The sequence below is a fragment of the Eretmochelys imbricata genome, chromosome 1, assembly GCF_965152235.1.
Source record: "Eretmochelys imbricata isolate rEreImb1 chromosome 1, rEreImb1.hap1, whole genome shotgun sequence".
Taxonomy (NCBI): domain Eukaryota; kingdom Metazoa; phylum Chordata; order Testudines; family Cheloniidae; genus Eretmochelys; species Eretmochelys imbricata.
Genome location: NC_135572.1, coordinates 200971641 through 200984323, shown reverse-complemented (window position 1 = coordinate 200984323; position 12683 = coordinate 200971641). Strand labels below are relative to the sequence as shown.

The window sequence follows — 12683 nt, the reverse complement described above, 5'->3', positions numbered from 1 at the left end:
AGAGCCGCGAAACGGACCCCAGCCGGCTCCGTCCGCTGGGCAGCCTCTGCCCGCGCCGCCTTCCCGCAGGGAGCCGGTGGCGGCCGCAGCCCGGGACACTGGCAGCCGCCCGGCCTGCCCCCGAAGCTAGGCAGCAGGTGGGCAGGGAGCCTTCAGCGGCGTAGCGGGCAGGGGGGTGATTTGCCCTCGGGTGCTGGCTCACCGGGCTGGGCGATGGCCGTTCTGGTGCCGGTGTAGCCGTGTTGGGTAGGGGCGTGACTGTTCTGTACCGAGATGTGTACGCTAGGGGTTGTACTCGTCTAGGTGCAGTTTCATGGGAGGAAAGGTGCCTTTAGGGTGACCAGCTGTCCCGGTGTCATCAGCACCATCCTGATATTAGGGGCTTTGTCTAATACACAGCTGTACCTTCCTTGTCTCCTCCCAAAAAATTGTCCTGTTTTTTCACACTTACTATCTGGTCACCCTAGGTGACTTGTACTACGATAGCTTGTTCTCCTTCCTTTATAGAAAAAAATGCTGATATAAGCACCTGAGTATAACAGAGTCCACATTCCGGGGAGGGTGGTGGGATGATTGTACCACTCTTATCATACTGGTGTAGTTCAAGCAGTACAATTTTTGTGCGTAGGCAAGGCCTTTAAATGAGGCTATGTCTACATAGTAGCTAAACCACTGCAGCTGACCTGTGCCTGCCGTGGGTATCCAGTTGCTGTGTGAGACCTAGCCCAATACTTGCCAAACCCTTGTAGCTCGTGCAACTACTTCTGTCTACTTCTGTGCTTTATGTAGCTGTAACGCATGCAGGTACTTCTCTCCCGTTAGTTCTTTGTTACATGTAGCTGTCGTACTACAAAGTATTCTTGCCTCTATTGTTAATAATCCCTTGTATTAAAACTGATTATTTTTTTTAAAAATCCCCATTCTCTTCTCTTGCTGTCAGTTTAGTCTCTGGATTTTCCTCAGTCCAGGTAATGAAAACCGTGAAGACCGTTTTGCTTTCAGATGTTTAGTGCATACTTTCAGAGGCGTTGTTTCTACTGGGACCCTTTTAGGGGAAAAAACAAAACCACAATCCTCTTGGTCAGTTCAGGCTTCTATAATGTAACTTCCTAACATATTTTGTACTTCACATCAGAGATCCTTGTTTGTAGACCACTTTATAGCATTCTTCATTCATGAACCAAATTTTCTTCCCCCGTGAAGTAAATATTATGGTGTTGTCCATGTTTTAGAAAAGTTTTTGTAACATTGCCTGTCACTGTGTCTGTGAGTACAGAGGCAGAAACTGAGGCGCAGGGAGGTTAAGTGACTTGTCTGAGTTTACTGAGTGGGTCACTTGCTGTGCTAGGAATAAAACCCAGGAATTCTAACCCCAAATTTCCCCATCTAACGACTGTAACACATTGTATTAAAGGAAGATGTGCTTTACACCATCCTTGCACTTTGAATAGCTTGTTGAAAGACTGGAATGCCACAGAACAACAACTAAAAACCAAGTGAATGGTGGTGTCAGTTGTTGGCTCCATGTGTGTTCTCTCTGTGTGCTGCACAGGCTCTGACAAGATAGCTCACACAGCAGACTTTAATTGAACTGCCCAAGAAGATCACAGACTCTGTTCAGTGGTGATGGAGCGTGGCCAGGTTTATTGCCAACAAAGCACAGTATTGGTTTCCTATATGTGCTACAAGTAAACTTAATACATGTTTGCTCATGATAGTGGACCAGCAGCTGGACAAAGGTTTAAGGTGAAGCATTCCAGCATTTATAGACTGAAACAAACCATCTGGGATAAACAACTTACGTATCACCTTACATATTTTATGACGTTTATTACTCCCTCCACCCCCCCCCCTTGTACCTTTCTCCTGATGTTTCAGACAAAACATCACTTCTGTCAAACCATCTGGTGTCGAGTTCATGTACCGAACAGTGAACTTGCAGGCAAGCATCTGCTTTTGAGAGAGCCTGACTTTTGCTCAAAGCATAACTTTTGCTGACTTTGATTCAGGCCTTGTGGCAGGCCTCTGCTTCAGTCTCTCTTTCTACTACAGATAGATGGGATTTTAAAAATACCCACTAGGAATGCAGCATAATGTAGCCTTGCCTTCTAAAGAAGCTAAGCTTTTTACATGTCACTAGGTTGACAGGGGATTCAGGTTGGTCTGTTTTTGGCCCCTCCCACTCTCAGGATCCCAGACTTGTATGTGCTGTATGATGCACTTTGGGAACAAGTCTTAAGATCATCGCATTCTGAGACTTTGATACGGTAACACAATGCACTGCCATAAAGTCTTCAGATTTATCTATTATCCCAAACTCTTAAAAGGAGAATTTTCATTGGCATGCAGTGTTGATATTCTATTGTCTCTCTGTGGTACAACAAGAGTTTTGCCTGTCTCATCTGAATAATGCACTTAAATTTATATTTTTTCCTTCATCTTTGGGGGGGGGGGAGGAGAGAGATTGCTTTTTTCAGCTCCCTTGTTAGAAGGAGACAATTTGGACATCCTCAGACTTAGTCTGTGCCCCATGCTGTGCATCTATGGCAATTAACTCTGGCAGTGGAGGCAGTAGAATGTATGCTTATCTGAAGACTGAATGATGTTGGAGGATTGAACAGAATGGAATTGTAGCCCAGAGTCAGAGTACTGGTTGAAATAAGCCTGAGACCTGATAATGAAATCTGAGAGCTGTTCAGGGCAGTAGGAAGGAAATCCACCTCAAATATTATGGTGGTGGGTGGCACATCCCAAATACAGATAACTACTAGTTCTCTCATTCTTGGGTAGTCTTAAAATGATGGGGGGGAGCTTCTCGTCTTTCAGTGCTGATGTTGGTTCTTCTGAAGTGTAAAATTTTCTGTATATTCTGGGTTTACATGAGCATGAATTACACCTGTTTTTTACACTTAAACTTTCTCGATGTCTGTCTGAATGCAAAAATAAACTGAAATCTATAAGATTTCAATGTACTTTGTCCAAACTGAGAACAAGTTAATGAAAACAGCATGAGAAAAATCAATAAACTCAGAACTGTTTCCACATGGCGCACAATAAAGGAATGAGTATATACACCAAAAAAGCAAATAATAATATCTCTCTACAAGTCACATTGGCAGTGGGAACAATCATTCTTCATTTCTGTACTTCTTTGCTTTTTGTAATATCAAACTGATGCATTATGTTAATATTTTTTTAGTTTAGTACTTAGAGCAGTTACTGAAATCATGGCTGAGAGTGCCTGGTTCTGATTGGCTTTCTGCCTCTTAAGCAAGTATAGCATTGATCACAGGAGCTCTCCTTTTTTCCTATTAGCCAACTGAACTGTTTATAATTACAGAAAAATATGCTTTGGTTATGTGGCAGTTCTGATAACCTTCTGGATTCTGCAAAGAACTACTTTCTTGCTAATGTTCTGTGCCATAGAAAATGGCTGCAGGTAGGCTACAAACTAGGGTACTGACCCCACAACTGCCTTCAAGCTGGTGCACAGAGCTACCTAGAGCAGGGGTTCTCAAATGTCATTGCACCGTGACCCCTTTCTGATAACAAAAATTACGATGAGCCCGGGAGCGGGGACTGAATCCCGAGCCCCACTGAACTGGGTGAAGGGGCCAAAGCCCGAGCCCCACAGGCAGTGTTGGGGGGGCCAAAGCCGAAGCCCAAGGGCTTCAGCCCCAGGCAGGGGGCCTGTAACCTGAGCCTTGCCATCCAGGGCTGAAGTCCTCTGACTTCGGCTCCGAGCGGTGGGGCTTGGGTTTCGGCCCTGGACCCCAGCAAGTCTAAGCCAGCTCTGGCGACACCATTAAAACAGGATCACTTTGGGGTCACGACCCACAGTTTGAGAATCATCAAAGAGAGACAGTTGCAGGATCAGAGCCTAGCAGACTTTCTTCAGCCTTGGAAAGTGGGATTCAAATATCAACAGATGTAAATGTTTCTGAATTGTCTTTATTCTAGGAGTCAAAGTTTAAAGAAACTGGAGTCATCACTCCTGAAGAGGTGAGTTTTCAGAACTCCTAAAATGTACTTAAGGAAGCTATTAAAATAGTAATAACTTGTGGTAAAAGTTGCCATAACATTATAATCGATCTTAAATTGGCTCTTGCAACTGCTAACTTAATGAAAATTTGAGGATGTGATTACTACTACTATGTGCAAGGTATTTCTGCTGTTGGAGTCTGTCAGCAACAGAATTCCTCTTGGAATGGTGTTTGGGCGTAAGCCCTAGGCATCCTAATATAGGCTGAGGGAGAACCCACCCTTCTCTGAACACTGTTTAGGTGGTTTGGTTTTCCTGGGTCAGCAGCTCCATTCTGCATTGCAGTCGGAGAAGGAAAGAGTTCTTTGGATCGAAAACTTCCCCTCCCTTAAACAATCCAGGGACCACCCGGACTTGCTGAAAGTAGCCCTTGCTTTCCACCATATGTTTTGTTCCCCTGCTGCTGAGTATGTGGTGGGGTCACAACATATTGTTGGCCACCTGCCACGCACAAGCATTTCTCTGTACTCCTCTATATGCTGCCCCTAGTTTGGCCATGTTTCCAGTAAGTGCTTGCAGTAGCAGCTTATAAAGGAGTCTGTTGTAAAAGGAAACAAGGATTACAAATTCCTGGCCTGTTTCTTCTCTGTATCGAATGCAATGGTGTTTTTTGGTTTTCTTCCTCTTCCCATTCTTATGTAAAGGGCTAGTGTTTGGAAGTTGTTGTCTCTGAAACTGTCCACGCAGAGACTACAAAAGAGTAAAATGGAGCAGGGAGGATGAAGGAGAGAGGTATGGTAAAAACAAATGCAGAGAGAAGGAAGGAAACAGAATCAGACAAAAATGAAGATAGTGGTGGCAAGACAGACAAATAACATAGGAAGATAAATGAGGCAGAAATATCCCAATATTGGCATCTGAAACGTCTCTACTGAGCTACACTATGTGCCAGAGGAGATCATTTTTGCTAGCCCACTGGAGTACTATAGAATGAACCAATTTGTTTAGTGCTAAACAATCTTTTGAGGTTGGTGTGTTTATTTTATTCTAACTTCATGGCGACCACCCAAAAAAAAATTCTAGATAACTGAACCACTGACACTTTGCCCTATCATCTGTGGGGGAAAAGCTGCACAGGGATGTCTAATTAGAAGGGGTTTCCCTTATGAGTCAGCTGGCTATATGCACTATGGAGGGAATCTTTGCTGTTTGCAGCATCAGATATAAATCCATGCCAGAGTGCAGGTGGATCAAAAAGAATCAATGAGATACCTGCTTTAACAGGGTGTCTCTTCTATGGAAACAGACCATAGTAAAGCAGATGGTCAGAGGCGTAAAGTAGTGAATCATTGCACCAAGGTTAGCTGCCTGGACAAATCCATTCAAGTGTTTTAAACATGTATAGGATTATAAAGAATGCAGCGGTTTTCTACAGTATACACAATGTTCTCACGTATGAGTGAATGGCTTTATAGATCTTCCCTGATTTTTTTTAACTGTTTTCCCCATTACTGTAAAACTTTACTTTTAATAGAGGTCAGTCTTCAGACACTTTCCTAGAAAGAGGAAGTTCCTATTCCATGGACTAAATCTATTGTCCATACTGAACAGATGTGAGGTTTTCTGTTAGGCTGACTTGCATTGTTTTTGGAGCACATGGAGAGAAAATGGTTAGCCAATCTATATATTATAGCCTGTGAAGCCATTCTGCAATGGCTTTTGGTCAGCTGAGTAGCATGTTACTCTGAAGTAGTATTTGAAAATGGGGAAGCAGCTGGAACAACAGATGTGTAAGTCATTTGCAAAACTAATAACATTGTAAAGAACAAGCAAAACAAACTCACTATGGCTTTAAAACTTCAGCTGTTCCTTCCCATTATGAACAGAATAAAGGGACAAACAAATGATTGGATCAGACTGCATTAATATTCACTCTTAAATGCAGTTGTTTTTTAAAATATATTAGAAACATAATTAAGAAATGTCTTTACCTCCGTTACTATTTAAAAGGAAGTTTTTAAAATCTAATTCTTCAGGACAGGGACCTATTTTCATGTTTTCATTGCACCTAGCACTCTTTGATATCCATTCATGATTGGCATCTCTGGGCACTGCCATGCCCTTAATACTTGTATCCACTTACTCGCTTTTTGCATTTCTCTCAACTTTAACAGTGAATAAGTGATGTCAGTTTCACTTTGTTTGTTCATGTTGCAGTGTGTGGTTTTAAACGCTGCAGGGAAATGTTTTTAAGAACTTCTAATGTAGTTAAAATTTGAGAATGGGGAAATACTTCCATTTGGGTTTGTTTTTTTTTAAGAAGAAAAGCTTTCACACAAATTAAGTAGAATTTGGCTTGACATTTGCCTGTACTGCTAACTATAACAAGCATTCATTTAATAAAGCAGTCTTGTCAAATCCTGATATAGGAGAGAGTAAACTTGCCCCATGGACAAATAAAACTAGCTTTTTTTTCACTGCTGTCTTCATGGTGGAGTGACCAAGTATATTTTATCTAGCCTGGTAAATGTTCATAAACCTTTTTAGGTTTGCCATAAGGTATAGAGAAAACTCTTGGAAGTTCTGTCCATCTTTGCAGTTATGACTCTTTTTACTGCATGGTTCCTTGAGATGAAAGAAATCAGTCAGTGTCTGTCTACCCCAGTTGGAGGAAACAGATGCTTTTTCTTTTCACTGCATCTCTAAAGCATGAAGTGCTATGAAGATTACACTGAACACTTACAAAAATGTGATCTCTGTACAACTGAAATGTTGATATTGCTCAAGTTTGTAAGAGTTTCCTTATACTGCATACATCAGCATTTCACTTTTTTTTCTTTGTGCCCCAAACAGTTTGTGGCAGCTGGAGACCATTTAGTTCACCACTGTCCTACTTGGCAATGGTAAGTAAAAGAGAATGAGGCACAAAGAGCTAGAGGTGTGGAAAGCTAGAGGAACAGCATGACAAAAAACTTGTTACATTTTTGCATCTGATCCAAATGTATGGTATATCCCAATTTAATGTAGATAAGAACTAAATCTAGACATAAACTCTGGCAGTAGAACCCATGCCATTGATATCTTTGTCATGATCCAAATTACACTCACTCTTGTGGGGGAAGCTTTTGTATTAGCCACCATTTGTAGCTGCAGTCAGGATGGTTTCTCTGAGGCAGTAGAGAAAACCGACCGCTCTGGTATGAATACTTTCAATTTCTAATGGTAATAGCAGGCTCATTCTCCCTTGGGCCGTTCTTGGCTCCATTGATTATGGGGAATCTGAAGTCTTGAGATCATGTTCTGTCATGGTGGCAGACAGTCACTGAACTTACTAACTACAAGGGGCTACTTACAAAGTCATTGCCTTGATGTAACCTACATATTAAAAACAATAGCTTACACTACTTAAATTTAATCATGGGTACATATCCAGCTGAGTTATAGATTAGAAAATGCTGGTCTGTCTCTGAATATACATGCCATAATCACTCTGAGAAGGCTTTTTTTACCTCTCTGGAATGCAGGGAGAATGTACAAAAAATGTATTCAGTACATTTTAACAGGGTCTTGCATCATAAAAATAAATCATGAAATGGTTAGTGGTTAGAACAGAACATTTAGTGTCTAGATTATTATTGTTCAAGCCAAAAACTAATGCACGTGGGCAATATACAATTAGTAGACTTAGATTTGTCAGCATGTCAAGAGTCACAATAGGTTGTGAGGTGATTCTGCTGAAAGCTCATAAATATACTTCTTCCCAGCCCTTTCCTGCTCACACTTGGGATCACCTCATTGGTCAGTTTGGTATGTTTCAAATTGCAAAGAGGTAGGTAGTTTTTACAGTATATCTCAAGTTCTGCTACTACATGTGTGGTAGTTACTAATCTCAAACAGAAGCAGGAGGGTGGTATTTTTGTCTTCTGGCCACACAGTCTGAAAATAGAAGTGTTCTTGTCTACAAAACAAGCTTTTCACTTTTTTGTGGTGTGCTTTTTTCAAGGGCTTCAGGAGAAGAATTAAAGGTCAAGGCTTATCTGCCAACAGACAAACAGTTTTTGGTAACTAAAAATGGTAAGAATGGCTCTTAGTAGAGTTGAATGCAGTACAGCTCTTGTGAATGACTTAGGGAAAAATTGTAGGCCTATTGGAACATGCTTGTGCACCCAAATTTTACCCTCTACATAAAATTGACAATGGAAACTAACCTTCCCTTGTATCTTCTGCATTTTAATTTTGTAGTGACACAAGCAGCAGATTATCTGAACTTGAGTATCCAGAATCTGTCATCACTGAGCATGAATAATGATAAATACATGCTTGGGGTCAGCATTGCAGCTTGCATTGTGAAAGTGAAAACTTCAAGTCCAGAAACACTTACTAAATAGCCCTCCTTCTCTTTGCTTGCTTGCTTCCTCTAATTCTCTGCCTCCTCTCCCCCTGCCTTCCACATACAGTGGTTTGCAAGCATGAAGTTTTAACTTAAAATTCTTCTTCCTTCACCCTCCCGAATACTGGATTTCCTGGTTCTTCCTGGCTTACTAAAGGTATTCCAAAATGTTTTACATGGTAACACTCATACTTTTAATCTCATGCAAGCTGTGTAACTCAGATTATCATACTAGTGAAACTGCAAAAGCTCAACTGATGGTCACAAAATTAAAGCATTGTATAATGGTAGTGCTGACTGCCCCACTGGCTATAAAAGAGGAAAACTTGTACCTGTGCCAAAACTATGGGGGAAGCTTTCTTTTCACAAAAGAAATACTGTTTTTTGTGTCAAACTTCGCTTATAGCAGAAATGCCAATGTAGCCCCCTCAGTTCTGGCTTGCAAAAAACTATGTAATTGAAGGCCCAAGAGAAGGAATTATGGCCTCATAAGGTGGCATTCCACGCTTCGACTTGACTTGCCCATATTGGAGACTTGAAATCCTTAGTGGGCCAGTGGAATGCCTTATGGTCTGCAGAGGACGTAATTGAATTATTTACGCCCCAGTGCTGGCTACAGTTGCAACAAACTTGCTGTGCAGGCGGTAGCAATGACTGCATGGCTAACTGATGTACTTGAAATTTCTGTGGGGTCTTCTGGTGTTCTTTCTCTCCTGGTCACTCTTCGGAAGAAGAAAATCCAAGATTCCACGTTTTTTGCTCTGTCATCTGGGTCCACAGTATAATGATAACCTCTGACTTAAGTTAAACACTTGCAGAAAAGATGCCACAGAGCACCCTACTAACCAGTTTCCAGGGAAATGTCAAAATGAAAACTAGAGGATCCTGCCCCCATGCCCTATTTTTTGTAGAAGGTCTACAGTCCACTTGTGAAGTGTAGCCCTTGTGTACTAATTATCTTCTCCAGGGCTGGCTTTGAGTGTTGCAGACATCTTTCTGTTTATATTAATGAAAATGTCAGTTTTGCCTTTAAATCAGATAAGTACTATTACACAAACTTTTACTGTGCCACTGTGAGATCTCCTGTGTAGTCACTCTATGCCAACGGGAGAGAGCTCTCCTGTCGGCATAATTAAACCACCCCCAACGAGTGGTGGTAGGTATGTTGGTGGGAGATGGTCTCCTGGTGACACAGCGCTGTCCACACCGGTGCTTTTTTGGTGCAACTTATGTTGGTTGGGGTATGTGAGTGTGTCCCGTCTCCCCCCCCCCCCCCCGACTGACACAAGGTTTGCCAATAAAAAGGCTAGTGTAGACACAGCCTCATTTTAGAAAGCACGACTTGAACATTTGCATATGATCCACAGTAAACTAACCTTGTTAAATAACCATGTTACTGTTAACAGCAGTTTCTCAGGTGACAAACTGATCTGTCACTTACATGACTGATGAATTTTAAGTGGAAGTCTGACCAGCAGATAACCAGTAAAAGTTGCATGTTCAAATTCAGCCAAGATCTGCACTGACTAAAAGCTGTTCAGTGACATGCCTGAAACAAACGGATAGGTAGTTCCCAGATACCACCAAATAGTTGGCAGTCTCAGAAAATCTGGAGACTCAAACTCCCTTCTGACCCTTACAGGTCAGGGTTGAAGCACAATGACAGGAGGCAGAAAAATGTAAGATGCTTGTGTGACCATTGCCTGGAATGTACCAGTTCTTTAACTGGAGTCCAAGTATCGTCTTGCTTTCCCCTGCACTAAATTCATGTGAATAATTAAGGTTGGATATCCTAAAAGATTAATCTAAATGTACTGAAGTTGTATAATGTAAAGATATTTTGTTTAAATTTGTATCTTTAACCTATTAAAAAAACAAAACAAAAACCCCCTAACCTTGTACCACAGAGAGCAAATAGGGGCTGGGGGAAGCTTATTCACTGCAGAATGCTTTTCAGCATGAATTTCTCAGCTCTGTCTAGTATCTGATTGCAATTATCCTATTACTTGTAAGAGTTTGCTGATCTTTACAGTGCCATGCTACAAGCGGTGTAAACAGATGGAGTATTCAGATGAACTGGAAGCAATTATAGAAGAAGATGATGGTGATGGGGGATGGGTAGACACATTTCACAATGCAGGTATTGATACTCTTGTTTTTAACTTTCCACTGCTAACTAATATTAAAGACCTTGACACTTAATTTTAATTTTGAAATGTCTATTAACTCTCACATGTGATGTGTCTGAATAGCTAGTTTGAGACCTGAGTTACATTCCCAGTTAAATACCTATTTACTGTGCCACCTATTTACTGTGCCACATATTTACTGCGTGTGTGTGTGTGTGAGACACTAGTAAGTTGCTTAACCTTTCTGTCTGTGAAATGAGGTAATACCTCAGAAGTGTGGATGCTTAAAGCTTTAAGTCCTTTGAGAAGCACAATAGAGATTTATATTACTGTATTTGGTAAGGTAAATGTCCAACATGCAGGGGACCAAACTTGTAACTAAAGAGATATTGAGAGAAATAAAAGCATCATTCTCTTCACCTTTATATGAAGAAGAATAATGGCATCCTGACCTCCCTTGTCAGTGAGTATAAGTATGAGAAGTGCAACAGTTAAATCTAGCTCAGTTAAGCAGTGACACAACTGATATTACCCCACCTTAGATGAGCCTTTGATCTCTAGTCCCAACAGCTGAGTGTTTCTACTAGAAGGTACCTGTCTCCTTGATATCTAAGGGCCCTCAGATAAATTGGGATGATAAAAGGAAACTCTAGTTAAATACAAAAAATTGAGTGTGAAGGGTTCATTGTCTTGTAGACAGGCAGTCTACAGAGATTAGTACTTTACATAAATCTGAAAGCTTTAGTCAGAGACAGACTTCTCTGTTAAGTGGATGCCTTTGTCACCGTGAGAGGAAAACTAAAAATAACTGTTCACCTGGTTCTACTGTGTAGTCAATCTAACTCCAAAGAGCCTACCAAAATCTCTTCCATAGTATACTCCTTTCAGCTTTTCTTTTGAGAGTAGATGATTGTTTTAACACAGCCTGAGAAGGCTGACCTTTAAATTCCAGGATGAAGGTGTTTCTCCTCGTTTCTATGTATCAAAGCATTTTGACCCCTTGAGTGATGCAACATCTCTCAGTATCTCTGTAGCCTCACAAATATCTAAGGGCTTGTCTGCACTGGCAATTAACAGCGATGCAACTTTCTCACTCAAGGGTGTGGAAACACACCCCCCTGAGCGCTGCAAGCTTCAGCACTATAAAGTGCCAGTGTCGACAGTGCACCAGCGCTCGGAGCTGTGCTCCCAACGCTGGTAGCTATTCCCCGTGTGGAGGTGGGTATTTTTTTTTTATAGCGCTGGGAGCTGCGATTACACAGCCACTTTAAAGCGTTGCTGCAGCAGCACTTTAATGTTGCTAGTGAAGACATGCCCTAAGAAAAACAACTCCTTAGTGTGACTGGAATACCCCAGGAGACGTTAATTTCTTTATCTGTTTTTGCTGATGTTTTAACTCTTATTTTTGTCACTAGAAATTTCTGTGTTTTTTGTTTGGTTACTCCCAGTGATTTTTGGGAAGTTCACTGGTATGGTGAACCAGTTCTGTTTAAAAAAAAACAAAACAAAACATATATATCTGACAGTGCTAGGATATTATAGAGCTAAGAGTACCTTCAGTGCTGGCAGGAGAAACAATATGTAGGAATGACTACACCAGCCAGTTGAAATGATTGTTCCCAAACAGTGTTCTTTTGCTGATGTGTTGTGTTGCTAGTATGTTGGCTGTGTCTTTCCTGAGTGGTAAGGTATGGTATCTATTCATGGGTATTCTCCTAAGATAATGCATTGTATCTTTGAGGAAGTCATCTGAGATCCTCTTCAGTTGGTTAACTGGACCTGAGATTGTATTGAAACAGAGTGATGTAATATTACAAGACAGTGGAGAAGAACAGCAGTAAACAAGAAGGAATAGAAAGATAAGTGGGATGGGTTGAAGAGAAGTGGCAATGCATTGGGTGTTCCTTTTTCTGAATGACAGAGGCTACAGCTATACTACAGTTCAAGTCAGCATAAGTTATGTTGCTCAGGGGTGTGAATTAGCCAACCCCCTGAGTGACATAAATGCCGATGTGGACAGCACTAAACTAAGTCAGCATATGTTGGCAGGAGAGCATCTCTCCGCCAACATAGCTACCACCACTTGCAGGGCTGGTGTAATTAAGCCGATGGGAGAGCTCTTGAGAGTAGCTGCTCTAAGGTGACAGGAAAGTGTTTACATGGTGCAAAGCTCTCTAGTGTA

At 41.4% G+C, this 12683-nt stretch overlaps 1 protein-coding gene across 2 annotated transcripts in view; it reads left to right on the top strand.

Moving 5' to 3' along the window:
• ATG3 (autophagy related 3) overlaps positions 1 to 12683 on the top strand; it is a 31681-nt gene that overhangs the window by 354 nt on the left and 18644 nt on the right. For both annotated transcript variants that reach the window (XM_077822000.1, XM_077822010.1), the window contains exons 2-5: positions 3961 to 4002; positions 6836 to 6885; positions 7986 to 8056; positions 10405 to 10512. In XM_077822000.1, coding sequence (XP_077678126.1) covers positions 3961 to 4002; positions 6836 to 6885; positions 7986 to 8056; positions 10405 to 10512 — 271 coding nt within the window. The remainder of the gene's footprint in view (positions 1 to 3960; positions 4003 to 6835; positions 6886 to 7985; positions 8057 to 10404; positions 10513 to 12683) is intronic.